Source organism: Sebastes umbrosus, unplaced genomic scaffold (genome assembly GCF_015220745.1).
Source record: "Sebastes umbrosus isolate fSebUmb1 unplaced genomic scaffold, fSebUmb1.pri S37, whole genome shotgun sequence".
NCBI classification, from domain to species: domain Eukaryota; kingdom Metazoa; phylum Chordata; class Actinopteri; order Perciformes; family Sebastidae; genus Sebastes; species Sebastes umbrosus.
This window is the reverse complement of record NW_023618442.1, coordinates 86949-108464: the sequence shown is the minus strand read 5'-3', so window position 1 is coordinate 108464 and position 21516 is coordinate 86949. Positions and strand designations below refer to the sequence as shown.

The window sequence follows — 21516 nt, the reverse complement described above, 5'->3', positions numbered from 1 at the left end:
CATTATAGTGACTTATCCTGGACATTTGATGAAATCTGCCTCTTATTCATAGCTTCTAGCTCAGATTAGTGCTTGTACAGTATTCTACATGTTGTGTAGGTGACGGGGAACATCGTCTCCAGGAACAGTTGTGTTTTAGTTCAAATGCATCATTTTAGTTGAGAGACAGCATTGCCATTCAGTTTATACTCAAAGCATGAATTCAGCTTCACAAATGCTTCTGTGTTGTACAGTATGTGCTATTTTCTCTGTTTGTTAATGTTAGCTAGCAGGTTTGGTGATGAAACAATGAAACAGCAGATGAATTAGTGATCCAAAGAGATCAAATCACACGTAGATAAACTGACAGTGTTGCCTATGAAGGCAGCAGAGCACGAGCAGTGCAGCACTGTACAGAATCCATACTCTCCTTTGAGACACCTGAACGGACTGCCTGAAGGCTCTGCAGCCTTATATAAATATATTTATATATATTATCCACGTTGACACATCTGTCTGATAACAGCAGCACAGTGGTGGTGCAGGCAGAGCAGCAGAGAGAAAGCGAGGGAGGGATGGAGGGATGGAGGGAGGGCTGTTGAGCAGCGCTCACAAGCACAGCTGCCTTCAGCCGGAGCAAAGCCGTCCTCGTCCTGCTCTGTCTGCTCTGCCAGCCTCCTTAAGTCCTGCTACGATCCCTCTGGTGAGTCAACAAGCTGTGGACTTTAACGCCACCGTGTCTTTTTACCGTGTGTGGAGTGTGCATATTTTCCTGGCTGTGAAATATGCCGTACAGTGTGGCATATGCTGAGAGGTTATTTATTGCTAGTGTAGGTTGTGATGCAGGATTCACACGTGCTGTTGCCAAGGCTTCCTTTAAAAATATGAGCACAATAAAATGAGCTGCTTTAGCGCGGCTCCGAGCTGTTTGTTTGCTGTTTCAGCCGGCTGATTCAGAGGTGCTGTTTCCTCAGCAGCTACTGTCATCGCCGTCGCTGAACCGACCGTCATCGGCTGCTCGTCTTTATACAGAAGAACTACATCACATCCAGATGTTCCATTGTCTCGTTGCTTTGCTTTGTTTTCCCACATCAGTTCTAACTAATGACCAGTTTTAGGTTTCACTCTTGATTTTCTGAAAGCATCCATATATATATATGAAGGTGAAATATACAACATCATATTACTATTTTCTTTCTATTAGGTGTAAAATCTATATATTCCATATACACAATCTCAAACTCTATTATCCATCTATTATTGAAATAATCACAGTTTATGTTCTGTCTAAATGAGATAGAGAATTCATTTTCCAACTATTGGGCTTGGAAATCAAAAAGTCTTTTTTTCTTCTATTAACAGGAAGACAATCACAAAGTCTATATAGCAGTGTTGACAGTCACATCAGATAGCCTCGGCTCAGCTGACAGACCAACCGTGTGAACAGCTTCATCTATAGCTTCATATATGTATATATATATCTCTAATGGCTGTGAAGGACGGGGATGTTTGAGCTGATGGATACTGTGGAAGTCGGACAAAGCTTTGCTAAATATACACAGCCAGAGAAAAGCATCTCCATCACTGTGATACAATGATGTAGACGGTGTTTCTGTTGTGTTTCTATGAAACTGGCCTGAAGACAGTTGGAGCTGAGCTTTTGGTGAACAAGGTGATAGGAACTGACTCGGGAGCGTGACCGACAGAAAACTATTTATTTTTCATCTCTCTTTGAAACCAGACTTCAATGCAAATTGAGTGGAAAGCTTAATTTTCACTGTGGCTCAGTTTAGTGATGCAGAGCAGTTAGAAACCCTCCCGCCAGTTGGTCTGACCTGTTTGTGTCACTGCTTATTTGTGCATCTTAGTCGGTACACCAGTACCCTATATGTCCTATATGTCCTATATGTCCTATATGTGCGTAAGTGAAGGCATGTAGTACATAATGGATAGATCCTCGCATCCTATGAGGGCCTCTTGTCTTCACGTCCCTTCTCCTTGCTCCCAGGTGGATTCAAAGATGCTGTATGCAGCATGTTTACACATCAATATATAGATATATATATATCTATATATAGATATAGATATATATATCATTGTCAAATGAAGTGTAAATCCTTCATGTAACTGCTATAAACAGATGAGACCACGGCATGGCTGCACTGGTGCTACAGAGGTTGAAGGTTTGGTAGCACACGGCACAAATAGCACGAGTATAAAGCTGCAAGCAGCGTTGAACGGGCCCTCGCCCCTTTGCGCACGTCGGGGGTACCCGCTGCCGTGCATTTCCATGAAAGTCGGACACTGCACGCAACAGTTAGAGGGTATTTTCTGCGTGGAGCGCGTGGCACTGTAAATGACCTGTTGAGAACCTGTGGGGCATCCTTAAAAGGCACTTCTATGAGGCTGGGTGGCAGTATACAACCATTTCTTGTTGCCAGTAGGTGGCGCTATCACCATAACTCAATAATGGAACGTATATGTCTTCAGGCTGGGACTCTTATCCAGTTTGTGAAGTTTGGGGCAGATTGGAATATGTAGAGTCAAGTTACAACAGCCTCCTGTGTCATGTCGTATGCCTCAAATGGTTGAGGTTAGGATCGGTCGTCTGGCAGCGAGTCTCACCAGAGTTTTTGCAGATCTCAGATCAAATTTCCCGAACCCCTTCATCCACTTCCACGACTAATGACATTAAACACTAGTCGACATTCCACATGGACGCAATTCACTGAGTATTATGTATACACTATATATATATATATAATTTATATTTACATAGAAAAAGGAAAGAATGAAGAGACAGTCAAGTGATTAAAGAAAAACACCATGAATGGAGTGAGGCTTGTGAGATGGTTCAGGCAGTCAACTGGAGCTGCACTGCTACATACTCATGTGACCTGCCTCACTCTCAGTACCATAAAACAAACGCACCCTCCCAATCGGGCTCTCTATTTAAGCTGCAAAATCCCCCGTCTCTCCCTCTGCCTCTTCAATGCTGCTGCTGCCCTTTACGAGTACTTCTGCTGCCCGCTGTTTCAGCCCCACCACCACCTGGCATCCACCCATCATCCACCTGCAGGCTCCGACGGGGAAATCTGTTTAATCATCACTCCCAATATGTCATGTGATCATATCTGCAGGGAGTGATGAGGTCGGAGTCTGAACCACCAACTCTAACAATGTTCTGCTGTTGAAATAAACATTTCAAACTCTGTGTCTCTCACTCTGTCTGTCTGTCTGTCTCTCTGTCTGTCTGTCTCTCACTGTCTCACACTGTCTCTCACTGTCTCACACTGTCTCTCACTGTCTCTCTCTCGCTCTCTCATTGTGTCTCACTGTCTCACACTGTCTCTCTCTCGCTCTCTCACTGTCTCTCATTGTCTCTCACTGTCTCACACTGTCTCTCACTGTCTCTCTCTCGCTCTCTCATTGTGTCTCACTGTCTCACACTGTCTCTCTCTCGCTCTCTCACTGTCTCTCATTGTCTCTCACTGTCTCTCACTGTCTCTCACTGTCTCTCACTGTCTCTCTCTCGCTCTCTCATTGTGTCTCACTGTCTCACACTGTCTCTCTCTCTGTCTCTTCCTGCAGTCACAATGAGAGAAAGGTGACCTGTAAGCACCCGGTGTCCGGCGTCCCGTCCCAGGACAACTGTATCTTTGTGGTAAATGAACAGTAAGTGTCTCTGCACTCTGACACACCCACACAGCTCCTATCCAGTACATCCTGTACACAGTCCATGGATTCAACCATCAAACCACTGCTGCAGATGTTCTGTCCAGATGTGAACGTAATGTTTGGGTGTTAATCTCGAGGGACTTGAATACACCAGACCATAGCCAGGTGGTATGCTTAAGATTTGGTTAGATGGCACAAAAATGCAGCCATTTACAGAAATGGTGTTGTAAGGGTTATAAAAAGATTGTGTTTTAGGTTTCAATAACTACGAACTAACTCTGAGAACCCGCTGAACATCTGAACATCTGAACATCTGAACATCTGAGAACCTGAACATCTGAACATCTGAGAATCTGAGAACCTGAACATCTGAACATCTGAGAACCTGAACATCTGAACATCTGAACATCTGAGAACCTGAACATCTGAACATCTGAACATCTGAGAATCTGAGAACCTGAGCGTCTGAACATCTGAGAACCTGACCATCTGAACATCTGAACATCTGAGAATCTGAACATCTGAACATCTGGACATCTGAGAATCTGAACATCTGAACATCTGAACATCTGAGAATCTGAGAACCTGAGCGTCTGAACATCTGAGAACCTGACCATCTGAACATCTGAACATCTGAACATCTGAGAATCTGAACATCTGAGAATCTGAACATCTGAACATCTGAACATCTGAGAACCTGAACATCTGAACATCTGAGAATCTGAGAATCTGAACGTCTGAACATCTGAACATTTGGACATCTGGACATCTGGACATCTGAACATCTGAACATCTGAGAACCTGACCATCTGAACATCTGAACATCTGAACATCTGAGAATCTGAACATCTGAGAATCTGAACATCTGAACATCTGAACATCTGAGAACCTGAACATCTGAACATCTGAGAATCTGAGAATCTGAACGTCTGAACATCTGAACATTTGGACATCTGGACATCTGGACATCTGAACATCTGAACATCTGAGAACCTGAACATCTGAACATCTGAGAATCTGAGAACCTGAGCGTCTGAACATCTGAGAACCTGACCATCTGAACATCTGAACATCTGAGAATCTGAACATCTGAACATCTGGACATCTGAGAATCTGAACATCTGAACATCTGAACATCTGAGAATCTGAGAACCTGAGCGTCTGAACATCTGAGAACCTGACCATCTGAACATCTGAACATCTGAACATCTGAGAATCTGAACATCTGAGAATCTGAACATCTGAACATCTGAACATCTGAACATCTGAGAACCTGAACATCTGAACATCTGAACATCTGAGAATCTGAGAATCTGAACGTCTGAACATCTGAACATTTGGACATCTGGACATCTGGACATCTGAACATCTGAACATCTGAGAACCTGAACGTCTGAACATCTGAACATCTAAACATCTGCAGCTCTTTCTTTTATTAACGACTCTCCAGTTTCCTTGTTTCTTGCTGTGTTATGTATTCATCTCACTGATATCGTGTTGGGTTCATCTCCCTGATCTTTTGTTAAAGGCTCGCTGCTCTTCCCATCCTAACAAGTTTAGAAGGAGGCCGAGCTCTCACCCTTTGTGACACTTGGTCTTCTTCTTTCTCTCTGTCTGACTCCTCACTTCATTATTAACAGATGTCTTCAGCTGTCTGATTGTACAAACAGCTGAGAGATAAGAAGTTGGTAAAACAGACGACAGAAAGAGAGGCAAAGATGAAGAGGAAACCAGAGATGGTGACGTTGAGCTGACGTGAGGCTCTGAGCGGTCGAAGCTGAGTCTGGAAGCTGAATAATCCGATTAACTGGTAGATCGGTGTTCAGAAGAACAAAGAGAACCCTTCCTGTTTTCACATGAACTCTCAATGTTTCACACATTCAACAGAACCTCACCTGCAGAACTTCTTTTATTCACGTTCTGTTTTCTTTGTCCTTATCTGTTCTTAATCGTATGATTTCTATCATCATGGATTTCATGCAGCATGACTGAATTGAATTCAAAGTCACACTTTTATTTTGTCATTGTCTCTCCCTCCCTTGTTCTGTTTCTAGCATGACTTGTGGGAAGCTTGTCCACCCTGACGAGCCCACAGAGGCTTTGAGCAGGTAATGATCCCAACCACCACTGAAGAGCTGCTTTGGCTTCCGCTGTCCTCTCAGCCTTCACGCTTTAAATACAAGTTTGCTGTCGTCAGTGACTAAATCCAGAAGTTGTTCCATGCAGACTGCGTTGTTAGCAGCGAGTACGTTCAGAGAACAGTTCCACGTCTGGGAACGTACACCGTCGCCTCGATCGATCAGTCGGATGAGAAGATCAGTATCAACGTGTAGAAACCAGATACTGTAGTTTCAGAAGGAATAGGGAGGATCTTTAGTGACCAGCCAGCATCTTCTTCACTCTCTAGTTAATCACTGCTGGTTCTGTTGACAGACACTCATAAAACAGCAAGACAACAGTATCTAACTTCAGACACCCCGACAATGTTTAAACATATTCCACATGCAGACACACCACGTATGAAAGCCACAGGCCAAAACGCATTGGCCTCATAATCCAGTTGTTCTGTCCTGTTCTACAAGAGTGTTGACCTCTTCAGACTATTTCCCTTCTCTATGCACCTTGGAAGTAGTAGTATTAGTAACGGTGTATTTATACCTCATACTGTAAGGTCTCATGCTAGAAACCTTGTCTCTTATATTATTTTGTCCCCCACACAGTGCAAGAGACAGTCCCAGACGGGGACCTTCCTCTACCTTGATCCTGTAGTATATTCTGTATTATCTAACTATGATTGGACCCATCATCTGTCCATTCAGTGTCTGCTGTTCACCACTATAGATAGAACTTATAGATTTAACGTATAGGTTTAACTTTCATCTTGTGTAACAAGTGAAAGAGTTGCTGGCAGACTTTGAGCTATAGGCTCGTCGTTTCCTCCTGCTTCCAGTTTGGGTGGTAAACTAGCTCAACTTCTGTCTCCGTATCGGATACGCAGAGATGATGTTGATCTTCTGATATGACTCTGTTAGACAGCCAACAATCAAGCTGTTCATTCCAGTAAATTTGAATTGGTGAAACGTCACGATGCTAAAGAATAACACACCGATGCCTCTTCCAGCTCTGTCTTCAGCTCCATTCATCTTCATCTTCATCTTCATCTTGGTTCCTCTTGCTAACTCTAACTGGATTTCAAACTCTATGTAAATTGCTTGATGAGCCGCTATGCAACACTAATGCAGAAATGATATTGTGGATGATGAATGTGTTTGCCATGGGTTGTGTTTCCTCTCTGAATAATAACTCTGTGTGTAATTTAATAGGAACTGATGCCTTTTTGTTGCCATCCAGATCAAATGAAAGCCTTTTTCCTCCCGTAGTATCTCGTCTTCCCTCTGAAATGATGAAATGTAATCAGCTGTCAGGCTGCCGCTGTGACTTAACACACGTTTGACTTGCTGAATGACGGCAGTATTTCGCCCCAGCTAAAGCTTTAAACTGTCTCATTGTGACTTGTTGATCTAATCCAGAAATATAAATTCCATTACTGAGAAATATACATAATGTAAGTCATTCTCACAGCTAAGGCAGCCGTCATTCAGCGTTACTGTCGGTCTGCTCTTCATTTTCTTTAATCAAATGAATTACATGTCACATATGTGACACATCTACGTATATACATACAGTACATAATCATTTCAGATAGTGTCAGACTGTCAGTGTTGATGACGTGGAGACTTTCTCTCTAGATTGAGGGACTTCTGGAGCTAGTGCTGCTAGCTACTTTCATTGGAGAAGAGTTGGCAACACAGGGCTAGTTTATAGGTTGGATGCTTTTAAAAATCAAGTGAACTCTTGCTAGTTTCTTAAGATTCCCAACGCTAGCTTTAACTTCTTGATTTGGGCATGAAAGTTCATTCTTGACATTGGGATCGGTATTTTCAACTGCATCTCACAGTATTCATTGGTGGATGAAGTTGACTCAGGTGTGAAGCTAACTGTGGAGCATTGAGGCCGTGTTTAGGGTGCTGGGGGATCTTAAACCTTGTATTGGTTCAAAGGTGTTGCTTAGCTGATGGAAGATTATACGTTGTAGTTAAATGCTCCAAAGAGACAGTATGTGGACGTTGAGTTGAGATCATTTAGGCACACCGAAATACTTTGGAAATATCTGATCAGAAAAAGAGAAAAGATTCTGATCAAACATTTGGTGCCAACTTTAGGTTCTTAACAGTTTCAGATATTCTGGGCTACATTTTCTTTTGAATGCAAAGCAGCTGAAGTCCAAAGAGTTGTCATACCGTTGAAGCCCCATCCTGATCTGACAACGTAGTTATTAGTCAGATACAGTCTCTGGGAGATGTTTCTATCAGCAGCGTCTGTTTCTAAACTAGGATTTATTGTAGCAGTGTGATGTTTCCACAATGAGACCACGAGTAAGATAGTACAGAAAACAAGAAATGGATGTTTGCAATGGAGCTGAGTCATCAGTAACAGCTCTCACATTCAGAGCAAATAAACACTGGTGCTCAACATGCAGGGGAAGCCATACTGCTGCTACGGATCAGGGTAAAAAGTCCATCTAGTTCCATTCCAGAGCTCTCTGATCCTGCCTCGATGGCTGAGTAACAGCCTGCACTGCCAGAGCTCACACCAACCCGTTTCATTTGGAAGTCACTGAAGTGACAGTAAACAGAGCAGCCGAAGGGAAACGTTAATAAAGACTAAGAACGATGAGACAGTGGGGAGACAGACAGAGGGGAGAACAGATTGGCTGTGTGATCAGTGGCTGACTCGTGTTGTGTTGTGTTGTGTATGTGTTAGTCATTCTGCTATAGATGTTGTTGTTACTAGAGGAGACCAAAGGCCTCGTCTATCTCTCACAGTCAGTTGGCCGGCAGTTCACTGTCACTGCCTCTGGCAGCGATGATTCTGTTTTCTAAAGGCTGAATGGCTTCTCTTGCAGACAGAGACTAGTATGTGTGAATGTTTCAAATGTTAAATATTCAAAAATGTTTCATAATGAATATATTTGACTTTGAATTCTTGAGCTCATCTTGTGGAGTCAGTGAGGTGACCGGCTGCTGTGAATAGACTGACCACACTGAGAGTGTCTGAGGGATTCAAACACAAGCTAAGAGTATAGTATAAACCTGCAGGGTGTAGTACAGTATAATACCTGTAGGGTGTAGTACAGTATAATACCTGCAGGGTGTAGTACAGTATAAAACCTGCAGGGTGTAGTACAGTATAATACCTGCAGGGTGTAGTACAGTATAAAACCTGCAGGGTGTAGTACAGTATAATACCTGCAGGGTGTAGTACAGTATAAAACCTGCAGGGTGTAGTACAGTATAATACCTGCAGGGTGTAGTACAGTATAATACCTGTAGGGTGTAGTACAGTATAATACCTGTAGGGTGTAGTACAGTATAATACCTGTAGGGTGTAGTACAGTATAATACCTGCAGGGTGTAGTACAGTATAAAACCTGCAGGGTGTAGTACAGTATAATACCTGCAGGGTGTAGTACAGTATAAAACCTGCAGGGTGTAGTACAGTATAATACCTGCAGGGTGTAGTACAGTATAAAACCTGCAGGGTGTAGTACAGTATAATACCTGCAGGGTGTAGTACAGTATAAAACCTGCAGGGTGTAGTACAGTATAATACCTGTAGGGTGTAGTACAGTATAATACCTGCAGAGTGTAGCTCATACTATTTGGATTTACTGAGACTTTTAGAGAGTTTGATAGAACTCGTTGGTCGTCGGAGCAGCTGTAGCCTCTTTGAGTGAGACACTGAAGACCAAGTTGCTCTCCGGGCGCTTCACAGCAGCTCACTGCTCCTCAATGCTGAGGATGAGTGAAACACAAAGGTCAAACTTCATGTACGTACCTGTATGTGACAAATGTAATTAAGTTCTTTTAGGCTGTTCCTCATGCTGCAAAGTGCATGTTTGGTGTTTTCCCTTCAGAATGCCCTCTTCACATATGATAGTTCCAAATCAACAACAACAGACCTGCTGTAGCTTCTAGGAAGCCCTGTGTCGACTATTCGATGGTCTCTAAACTCCTCTAACAGGCAGAGTTAATCACAACTTCACTTCTCTACTGCAGCTGCTTTTTAAATGTCACATTAAATGTGCTTTTGCCAAACTTAGGAACGGATCATCGCTGCACTACAGAGTATGCTTTTAAAAATTCATGGCAATAATTAATTCATTAGTACAGTACGGTAAATTATACGGATCACTACACTCATGTGGTATACTTCTATTCAGCACACCCTGTTTATTATTATAATGGTGGTGCACTATGCTGTCGGTACTCTGCTCACCGGGGCGTGTTGCTGCCGCTCGCCGCTAACGCTGCCGCTCGGCGCTGCCGCTCGGCGCTGCCGCTCGCCGCTGCCGCTCGCCGCTGCCGCTCGCCGCTGCCGCTTGCCACGGCAAATGAACTCTTTTGCGAACCAGTTTGCTGGAGAGCTTCAGTGCTTCATGAAGCTTCATCTCGCCATCACTAATGGTCACACCGCTTTCTTAATATAGAGGTGAAATGTCTGACTGACTCGCTCTCTCTTTGTTTCTCTATGTCTCTCGCCCTGTGGCAGGCCAGCTCCTAAGGCTTCGTCAGAGCAGGAGAGCAGCAGCGACAAGAAGGAACGTCCCATGAGCACCATGAGCGAGGCGTCAAACTACACGGGTGGCTCCGACTACAGCACCTTCCCCGGCATCCCGGCCACCACCGTCACTACCGCCACCACCACCTCCACTTCACTGACACGGGTGAGTCTCCATCTATACATGCCTTCAATGTTAAGCATGGCTCTGTACATCACAGGTCTAGATCAGCTCTGTACATCACAGGTCTAGATCAGCTCTGTACATCACAGGTCTAGATCAGCTCTGTAAATCACAGGTCTAGATCAGCTCTGTACATCACAGGATAGATCAGCTCTGTACATCACAGGTCTAGATCAGCTCTGTACATCACAGGTCTAGATCAGCTCTGTACATCACAGGTCTAGATCAGCTCTGTACATCACAGGATAGATCAGCTCTGTACATCACAGGTCTAGATCAGCTCTGTACATCACAGGTCTAGATCAGCTCTGTACATCACAGGTCTAGATCAGCTCTGTAAATCACAGGTCTAGATCAGCTCTGTAAATCACAGGATAGATCAGCTCTGTACATCACAGGTCTAGATCAGCTCTGTACATCACAGGTCTAGATCAGCTCTGTACATCACAGGTCTAGATCAGCTCTGTAAATCACAGGTCTAGATCAGCTCTGTACATCACAGGTCTAGATCAGCTCTGTACATCACAGGTCTAGATCAGCTCTGTACATCACAGGTCTAGATCAGCTCTGTAAATCACAGGATAGATCAGCTCTGTACATCACAGGTCTAGATCAGCTCTGTACATCACAGGTCTAGATCAGCTCTGTACATCACAGGTCTAGATCAGCTCTGTACATCACAGGTCTAGATCAGCTCTGTACATCACAGGTCTAGATCAGCTCTGTACATCACAGGATAGATCAGCTCTGTAAATCACAGGATAGATCAGCTCTGTACATCACAGGATAGATCAGCTCTGTACATCACAGGTCTAGATCAGCTCTGTAAATCACAGGATAGATCAGCTCTGTAAATCACAGGTCTAGATCAGCTCTGATAATAACATCTCATTGATCAGGCTTCATCAGCAGACAGAGGCTGGAGGAGGATATATGTTTCACAGTGGGGTTATAAAAGAGGAAGACACGAGTCAATCGGTTGGTTGGTTGCTGACTGTAGCTCGGTCCGCCACTTCGATCCAGACTGAAATATTGTTTTGCTTTAATTAGCAAATGTTAGCATGCTATAACACAAAGGAAGAATGGTGACCATTTCCTCATAAACATCAGAATGGTTAGCGAACTCCAAAACAGTAGAAACACAAGTTAGGTTGAAGCTCAACACAACATACCATTCTTTATTTTGTGATATCATACTATACTCTGTTCTGCTGTACCGTACTGTACTACACAGTACTGGACTACACAGTACTGGACTACAAAGTACTGTGCTACACAGTACTGTACTACACAGTACTGTACTACAAAGTACTGTGCTACACAGTACTGTACTACACAGTACTGGACTACAAAGTACTGGACTACACAGAACCATTCTCCTAAAACACAGCGGCGACAGGCCATTTCTGATGGAAACATGCTGAGTCGTCACCGACTCCGAGCACTCAGTGGCCATGTTGTGTCATTACCGCTCATCTCAGGCTGGTATGAAGCCGGCTAACTCAGGCCAGAAGAAAGTATAACACTGCATATCTTTATGTATTCATGAGAAGTCATAATTTATAGTGGAGCTGTGCTCCATCACCTGAGGAACATTTCAAACAGAAGGACACTCAGACCGCCTGTAGGAGGTCAAACCAGCCGAGAAGAAGCTGATAACATTTTGCGGTGTAAATAATTAAGTTGTGCGTGTTTTCATTTTCTGAAAATACCACAAAGCCACACCACGAGAGGAAGAACAAACCTCGTCCACAAAGTCACACCACGAGAGGAAGAACAAACCTCGTCCACAAAGTCACACCACGAGAGGAAGAACAAACCTCGTCCACAAAGTCACACCACGAGAGGAAGAACAAACCTCATCCACAAAGTCACACCACGAGAGGAAGAACAAACCTCGTCCACAAAGTCACACCACGAGAGGAAGAACAAACCTCGTCCACACAGTCACACCACGAGAGGAAGAACAAACCTCGTCCACACAGTCACACCACGAGAGGAAGAACAAACCTCGTCCACACAGTCACACCACGAGAGGAAGAACAAACCTCATCCACAAAGTCACACCACGAGAGGAAGAACAAACCTCGTCCACAAAGTCACACCACGAGAGGAAGAACAAACCTCGTCCACACAGTCACACCACGAGAGGAAGAACAAACCTCGTCCACAAAGTCACACCACGAGAGGAAGAACAAACCTCGTCCACACAGTCACACCACGAGAGGAAGAACAAACCTCGTCCACACAGTCACACCACGAGAGGAAGAACAAACCTCGTCCACAAAGTCACACCACGAGAGGAAGAACAAACCTCGTCCACAAAGTCACACCACGAGAGGAAGAACAAACCTCGTCCACAAAGTCACACCACGAGAGGAAGAACAAACCTCGTCCACACAGTCACACCACGGGAGGAAGAACAAACCTCGTCCACAAAGTCACACCACGAGAGGAAGAACAAACCTCGTCCACACAGTCACACCACGAGAGGAAGAACAAACCTCGTCCACAAAGTCACACCACGAGAGGAAGAACAAACCTCGTCCACAAAGTCACACCACGAGAGGAAGAACAAACCTCGTCCACACAGTCACACCACGAGAGGAAGAACAAACCTCGTCCAAACTGGTCACTCTACATTGCTGGTCACTGGTCACTCTACATTGCTGGTCACTGGTCACTCTACATTGCTGGTCACTGGTCACTATACATTACTGGTCACTGGTCACTCTACATTGCTGGTCACTGGTCACTCTACATTGCTGGTCACTGGTCACTCTACATTGCTGGTCACTATACATTACTGGTCACTGGTCACTCTACATTGCTGGTCACTGATCACTCTACATTGCTGGTCACTGGTCACTATACATTACTGGTCACTGGTCACTAAACATTACTGGTCACTGGTCACTCTACATTACTGGTCACTGGTCACTCTACATTACTGGTCACTGGTCACTAAACATTACTGGTCACTGGTCACTCTACATTACTGGTCACTGGTCACTAAACATTACTGGTCACTGGTCACTCTACATTACTGGTCACTGGTCACTAAACATTACTGGTCACTGGTCACTCTACATTACTGGTCACTGGTCACTATACATTACTGGTCACTGGTCACTCTACATTACTGGTCACTGGTCACTAAACATTACTGGTCACTGGTCACTCTACATTACTGGTCACTGGTCACTCTACATTACTGGTCACTGGTTCAATAATAATTCATTCTGTTTGTCTTCAGTTTAGACGTAATCAAAGAACTCGTATCTTTCTGCTATTGACTGAAATGAAACAGACTGTTTGCTGCAGTGCTTTTCTCAGTAAGTGAGCGATGATGTATGGGGGATGTGGAATATGTATTGTTTAATGAGCTGAATATATCTGCCTCTGTCGTAGCTTTTTATAGCTGCTGTTTTACAATACAAGCTTGTTCTCAGCCAACACATGTTGTGTTGAGTTGAGCGGAGAGAAGCTGATCGTTATCTCTGGAGCTTTTAGCTGTGTTCTCTCTGTACGAGATGAAAGATCATTCATGACCGTTCATGTGTTTCTACAGCCGTCTAGGTCTTCCAAAAAAATTCACAACTTTGGAAAGAGGTCAAACTCCATCAAGAGGAACCCCAACGCCCCGGTGGTCAGGAGCAACTGGCTTTACAAACAGGTACCGGAGGTTAAACATTATGGGATGTGTTTGAATATGGCTGCTATATATGTTAGGGCTATATACCCTAACTGCTGGGTTAGGGTTAGGGTTAGGGTTAAGACCAACACACCCATGGGTTAGGGTTAGGGTTAAGACCAACACGCCCATGGGTTAGGGTTAGGGTTAGGACCAACACGCCCATGGGTTAGGGTTAGGGTTAAGACCAACACGCCCATGGGTTAGGGTTAGGGTTAGGACCAACACGCCCATGGCTTAGGGTTAAGACCAACACGCCCATGGCTTAGGGTTAAGACCAACACGCCCATGGGTTAGGGTTAGGGTTAAGACCAACACGCCCATGGGTTAGGGTTAGGGTTAGGACCAACACGCCCATGGGTTAGGGTTAGGACCAACACGCCCATGGGTTAGGGTTAGGGTTAGGACCAACACGCCCATGGGTTAGGGTTAGGGTTAAGACCAACACGCCCATGGGTTAGGGTTAGGGTTAGGGTTAGGGTTAAGACCAACACGCCCATGGGTTAGGGTTAGGGTTAGGACCAACACGCCCATGGGTTAGGGTTAGGGTTAGTGTTAAGACCAACACGCCCATGGGTTAGGGTTAGGGTTAAGACCAACACGCCCATGGGTTAGGGTTAGGGTTAGGGTTAGGACCAACACGCCCATGGGTTAGGGTTAGGGTTAAGACCAACACGCCCATGGGTTAGGGTTAGGGTTAGGGTTAAGACCAACACACCCATGGGTTAGGGTTAGGGTTAGGGTTAAGACCAACACACCCATGGGTTAGGGTTAGGGTTAGGACCAACACGCCCATGGGTTAGGGTTAGGGTTAGGACCAACACGCCCATGGGTTAGGGTTAGGGTTAGGGTTAAGACCAACACGCCCATGGGTTAGGGTTAGGGTTAGGGTTAAGACCAACACACCCATGGGTTAGGGTTAGGGTTAGGACCAACACGCCCATGGGTTAGGGTTAGGGTTAAGACCAACACGCCCATGGGTTAGGGTTAGGGTTAAGACCAACACGCCCATGGGTTAGGGTTAGGGTTAGGGTTAAGACCAACACACCCATGGGTTAGGGTTAGGGTTAGGGTTAAGACCAACTCTCCCATGGGTGCACAGATGGGCCGTGTATATTTGTTACTTACACAACGTGGCCGCCGGTCTGAAACTAGCGTTGACGTTGTGCTGTGCCGTGCGCCGGGTGTAATATTAGTTAGTTTTTGGGGGTGTGTGGGAGAATCTTTTAACACCCATGCTTTCAACAATCCTTGAAGAACTCTTCATCTGAAAAAGGGTTCTTCAGAAGCAAACGGTTCTGGGTAAAACCTCAGCCCTTCAGGAGGAACCCTTACTTTCTATGAGTTTATAAAAACAAACCCGGAGCAGCAGCACAGAGAACAAAGCACAGGCTTTCGCCCCGAGCAACACAAAGGCACATTTGTCACTTCATTATGAAGAGATAAAACAGCAGTTTGTCTCAGAGGGGAGATATAAGCTGGCTAATAGAAGCAGCCGGAGGGAGACACAGCGAGGGTGTCAGAGGAGGAAAGTGAGGTAGATCAAAGGAGAGGAACTGTTAGTGTGTGTGTGTGTGTGTGTGTGTGTGTGTGTGAGTGTGTGAGAGAGAGAGTAAAGGTGTGTTGTTTTCTGTAATGACTGACTGACTGATGGTCTGTGACCTTTGACCCATGCAGGACAGCACAGGCATGAAGTTGTGGAAGAAGAGGTGGTTCGTTCTGTGCGACATGTGCCTCTTCTACTATCGTGGTGAGGACACGCACACACACACACACACACACACACACACACACACATCAAGATGTATGATGCAGGCTATTAAATTAAATAGGTTTAATTGTTAAATCAAAAGCAGGTCCATGTTTCAAGAAAGCACATTGACTATTTCAAGAAATGGAGAACAAAGATGGAGCCATGTGTGACAGAAGGCCCTGGTATTGGTTTGGTTCTCAGTATCAACAGAAACTCAGAGTTTAAGTTCAGTATAGTGCCGTCAGCCATCATATCTTTTAAAAGACTACTGCTCATCCCTCCAGGAGAGTTCTGCACACAGCTGGAGAGCTCTGGAGACTCGTGCTGGAGCAACAGACTGGTTAAAAGTAGTCGTCCTTGCTTTCACCCACAGCTGTGATGCTCGTGCTGCGGCACCACTAATTTAGAACTTTACGTTCACAAAAGTTCATCTGACACCTTCTTCGTGTCTCCTAAACCCTTGAGAGAGATTTTTCCATCTCCATAAATTGACAAATTAGCTGCTCCCAGAGCGCAATCAGCAGCCGCTTTCATGACAGACCCAAGGGAAAATTGGATGTTTATTGGCTTATCCAGCCGGAGCCGAGAGAGAGGAGGCGTCCTCGGGAAGGACAATGACGTGCTCGGCTTTCCGATAATAACCTCTTCTTATTCCGTTGTTCTCCTGCTTGCTCTATCATTTGATTTTAAGTACCTTCTGTCACTCATGTTGGGAGGTGTTTGCAAAATTTGCAGTTGTTGTACTTAATTCTTTTTGTATGAGCAGGGATGATAAGCATCCCTCCTACTGCAAATGTGTGTTTATGTGTACTCTAATAATTCCATTATTACCAGAGTGAGGCGTCATCATCTGTGAGTGGAACGAGTACCAAAATACTTTATGTACTATTACTTCTAAGAACTTTTACTCAAGTAAAATCAGATTACTTGTGAAAATTTAAATAAAACTAAAAAGTAAGTAGTTTAAAATGTAATGTTACTGCCTGGGGGAGATCTAACATCTCTTTACAGGATGTTAGATCAAAGAACAGAATAAAGTACATTAACCGTGAGTAAGACTGTATTTCACCGGCGTCTCCGTGACCGTGAGTAAGACTGTATTTCACCAGCGTCTCCGTGACTGTGAGTAAGACTGTATTTCACCGGTGTCTCCGTGACCGTGAGTAAGACTGTATTTCCCCGGTGTCTCCGTGACCGTGAGTAAGACTGGATTTCACCGCCGTCTCCGTGACCGTGAGTAAGACTGTATTTCCCCGGTGTCTCCGTGACCGTGAGTAAGACTGTATTTCACCGGCGTCTCCGTGACCGTGAGTAAGACTGTATTTCACCGGCGTCTCTGTGACCGTGAGTAAGACTGGATTTCACCGGCGTCTCCGTGACCGTGAGTAAGACTGTATTTCCCCGGTGTCTCCGTGACCGTGAGTAAGACTGGATTTCCCCGGTGTCTGACTTGATACTAACTTCTAACACTAATAACGTTACCACCAGCAAAATACCTCTGCTAATTAAATCCAATCTCCACTTTACCGTGGAGGTTATGTCAAAGCAAGATACTAATACGCGCCTATTTGAAAATGACCCACGGGTGTGTTTTTCAGGGTTGGATTTAGTGATTTGGGGGCCGCGAAGGCAAACGCCGTCTAGCTCTACTTTTCACCCTTTCGCTAACAGGGAGTGATGTTATTGGCAGTGGTAGAAGAAGTACTCAAAACCTCTCCTGAAGTAAAACTGTGAACTATTTATAGTAAAACTATTAAGACCGCACAGTACAAGTCCTGCTTTCAAATGTTTACTTCAAGTGAAGAGTGAAAGAGAGCTATCATCGGTACAATGTACTTAAATGTACTTAACGTCTGCTCCAGGTTGAGCATTCAGTTCTATCATGATGCTGGATAGTTTAGTGGATAATATCGCATCATATTCTGAATCAGTAACATTACTCTTTCAGGTAAATGTAGTACTATAATGTTTCCTCCGGAGTAGAAGTACACAGTCAGTAGTATACAGTTGAGTTGCATATATTTTGAATGCTTTGGGGGCGTTTTGTGAGTTATTATTTTATTATAAGTTATTTTGGGGTACAATGAGTTAGTAGTTAGAATAGTAACATATTCAATATTTCTGAACCTCACAATACAGCTCTATTGTTTGGGGCCGTTTTATTCGGGGCCCAGGCTGTTGCCTTCCTTGATGGATGATAAAGTCTGGCCCTGGTGTTCTTTCCCGTGAACCAGAGTGTATTTCACCGCTGTTTCTGACCGTGAGTAATCGTGACGCAGCTTTGTCATGGCAGGTGCGCTGCTGAGGACTCGAGGAAACTCAGTGTCAAGTGTGAAGTTGTTTGTATGAGTGCTTCTCCAGAAAGCTGCAAGCAGCACCACCACCGGCCCGGCATTCGGCCCGATCTGAACAGGCATGTTTACAACGGCCACGGCACCGGTCTTAAAGTATTTACAGTTACAGTATTTCTGTATGTAGGTCAGGGAGTCCTCAAACCTCCGTGAACCTCGTGAAGGAAACAGCCACTCTCATTGTAGTGTAGACCTACAGCATCTCTCTGCATTCCCCCTCTTTCTTGCTCATTTTCTGTGTGTGTTCTGTATCTCAATAATTCAGCAGCAGGGATGGAGCCGGAGGAGCTGCAGGCCTCACCGTGCAGCCTCAGCTAAAGCAAACAGCAGCGCTGCTGGAGGCTCTGTAGGTTTTAGCTGCAGCTGGTGCAGCAGACGTGTTTCTGCCTGCATTGTGCTGCCCTTTAGTTTGTAGCCTGGAAGCTCCCATAGAGCAGCATGGTGCTCTACAGATTACAGAGAGGCGATAGAATCACGCTGTCATCACCATCCGAACATGAATCAGCTCAGATTCTTGTTGCAAGGCTTTTCTGTGATGTGGCACCGATAAATATTTACTTGGTTAGAGGAGTCGACTGCAATGCATTCAGGGCTGCGTTTCATATCTTTTGTGCTTTGCAGCTGTTTCGCTTCTGAAATGTGAAAGACAACAAGGAGAGAACAGAAAGCAGTGTGTGTGTGTGTGTGTGTGTATTCCACGCTGTGTACCACACACAGTAACAGAAACAAGATTGTAGCTCACACGGATCATTTCATTCTCTCTCTCTGTCTGTCTGCTGTTTATTTCAGTAGTGTTGTTTCAACAGTAGCAGCAGCAGGTATCCCAGGTGTTTCTGTTACCAACTTACGGAGGAAGTGATGTCTGCGTTGGTGACGTTGTGTTGGTGACGTTGTGTTGGTGACGTTGCGTTGATGACGTTGTGTTGGTGACGTTGAGTTGGTGACGTAGCGTTGGTGACGTTGTGTTGGTGACGTTGTATTGGTGACGTTGAGTTGGTGACGTTGCGTTGGTGACGTTGAGTTGGTGACGTTGCGTTGGTGACGTTGCGTTGGTGACGTTGTGTTGGTGACGTTGAGTTGGTGACGTTGCGTTGGTGACGTTGAGTTGGTGACGTTGCGTTGGTGACGTTGCGTTGGTGACGTTGCGTTGGTGACGTTGTGACTGTTCTTCTTTCTTCTTTGGTGCAGATGTTCCTCTCTAACATGTTGACATGTGACTGTTCTTCTTTCTTCTTTGGTGCAGATGTTCCTCTCTAACATGTGGACATGTGACTGTTCTTCTTTCTTCTTTGGTGCAGATGTTCCTCTCTAACATGTGGACATGTGACTGTTCTTCTTTCTTCTTTGGTGCAGATGTTCCTCTCTAACATGTTGACATGTGACTGTTCTTCTTTCTTCTTTGGTGCAGATGTTCCTCTCTAACATGTGGACATGTGACTGTTCTTCTTTCTTCTTTGGTGCAGATGTTCCTCTCTAACATGTGGACATGTGACTGTTCTTCTTTCTTCTTTGGTGCAGATGTTCCTCTCTAACATGTGGACATGTGACTGTTCTTCTTTCTTCTTTGGTGCAGATGTTCCTCTCTAACATGTTGACATGTGACTGTTCTTCTTTCTTCTTTGGTGCAGATGTTCCTCTCTAACATGTGGACATGTGACTGTTCTTCTTTCTTCTTTGGTGCAGATGTTCCTCTCTAACATGTGGACATGTGACTGTTCTTCTTTCTCCTTTGGTGCAGATGTTCCTCTCTAACATGTGGACATGTGACTGTTCTTCTTTCTCCTTTGGTGCAGATGTTCCTCTCTAACATGTGGACATGTGACTGTTCTTCTTTCTCCTTTGGTGCAGATGTTCCTCTCTAACATGTGGACATGTGACTGTTCTTCTTTCTTCTTTGGTGCAGATGTTCCTCTCTAACATGTGGACATGTGACTGTTCTTCTTTCTCCTTTGGTGCAGATGTTCCTCTCTAACATGTGGACATGTGACTGTTCTTCTTTCTTCTTTGGTGGAGATGTTTCTCTCTAAAATGTCGACATGTGACTGTTCTTCTTTCTCCTTTGGTGCAGATGTTCCTCTCTAACATGTGGACATGTGACTGTTCTTCTTTCTTCTTTGGTGCAGATGTTTCTCTCTAACATGTGGACATGTGACTGTTCTTCTTTCTTCTTTGGTGCAGAAGTTCCTCTCTAACATGTGGACATGTGACTGTTCTTCTTTCTTCTCTGGTGCAGATGAGAAAGAGGACAACATCCTGGGAAGTATCCTGCTGCCGAGCTTTCACATCTCCATGTTGTCGGTGGACGACCACATCAGCAGGAAATACGCCTTCAAGGTGAAACACTAGTGTCTAAGTTAAAGGTTAAAGGTTAAAGGTTAAAGGTCACTTCAGCAGCTGTTTAACTCATGATGATGATGATGATGATGATGAAGAATCTTACAAGGTCCTCTTATTTTTTATGTACCTCCTCTCTCCATCTTCTCTCCCTCCTCTCTCCCTCCTCTCTCCATCTTCTCTCCATCCTCTCTCCATCCTCTCTCTATCCTCTCTCCATCCTCTCTCCATCCTCTCTCCATCTTCTCTCCCTCCTCTCTCCCTCCTCTCTCCATCTTCTCTCCATCCTCTCTCCATCCTCTCTCCCTCCTCTCTCCCTCCTTTCTCCCTGCTCTCTCCCTCCTCTCTCCATCTTCTCTCCCTCCTCTCTCCATCCTCTCTCCATCTTCTCTCCCTCCTCTCTCCATCCTCTCTCCATCCTCTCTCCATCTTCTCTCCCTCCTCTCTCCATCCTCTCTCCATCTTCTTTCCCTCCTCTCTCCATCCTCTCTCCATCTTCTCTCCCTCCTCTCTCCCTCTTCTCTCCTTCTTATCTCTCTCCTCTCTCCCTCCTCTCTCCCTCCTCTCTCCATCTTCTCTCCATCATCTCTCCATCCTCTCTCCCTCTTCTCTCCTTCTTATCTCCCTCCTCTCTCCATCCTCTCTCCATCTTCTCTCCATCCTCTCTCCCCCCTCTCTCCCTCCTCTCTCCCTCTTCTCTCCATCTTCTCTCCCTCCTCTCTCCCTCTTCTCTCCATCCTCTCTCCATCTTCTCTCCCTCCTCTCTCCCCCCTCTCTCCCTCCTCTCTCCCTCTTCTCTCCCTCTTCTCTCCGTCCTCTCTCCTTCCTCTCTCCCTCCTCTCTCCCTCCTCTCTCCCTCCTCTCTCCATCCTCTCTCCATCTTCTCTCCCTCTTCTCTCCCTCTTCTCTCCGTCCTCTCTCC

General features: G+C 45.1%; 1 protein-coding gene across 10 annotated transcripts in view; it reads left to right on the top strand.

The window, feature by feature from the left end:
- Positions 1-544: 544 nt before the first annotated feature.
- The window catches only part of LOC119484208 (pleckstrin homology domain-containing family A member 5-like), a 57251-nt gene continuing 36279 nt past the window's right edge, over positions 545-21516 (top strand). For 8 of the 10 annotated variants that reach the window (XM_037762896.1, XM_037762894.1, XM_037762891.1 and 5 more), the window contains exons 1-6: positions 3542-3654; positions 5712-5765; positions 10270-10444; positions 14034-14138; positions 15834-15906; positions 20494-20594. In XM_037762896.1, the coding sequence (XP_037618824.1) occupies positions 5713-5765; positions 10270-10444; positions 14034-14138; positions 15834-15906; positions 20494-20594 (507 nt within the window). In that variant the 5' untranslated portion in view covers positions 3542-3654; position 5712. Of the gene's footprint in view, positions 683-3541; positions 3655-5711; positions 5766-10269; positions 10445-14033; positions 14139-15833; positions 15907-20493; positions 20595-21516 lie in introns of those variants that run through there. The other 2 variants (XM_037762887.1, XM_037762890.1) reach the window with 2 other exon arrangements.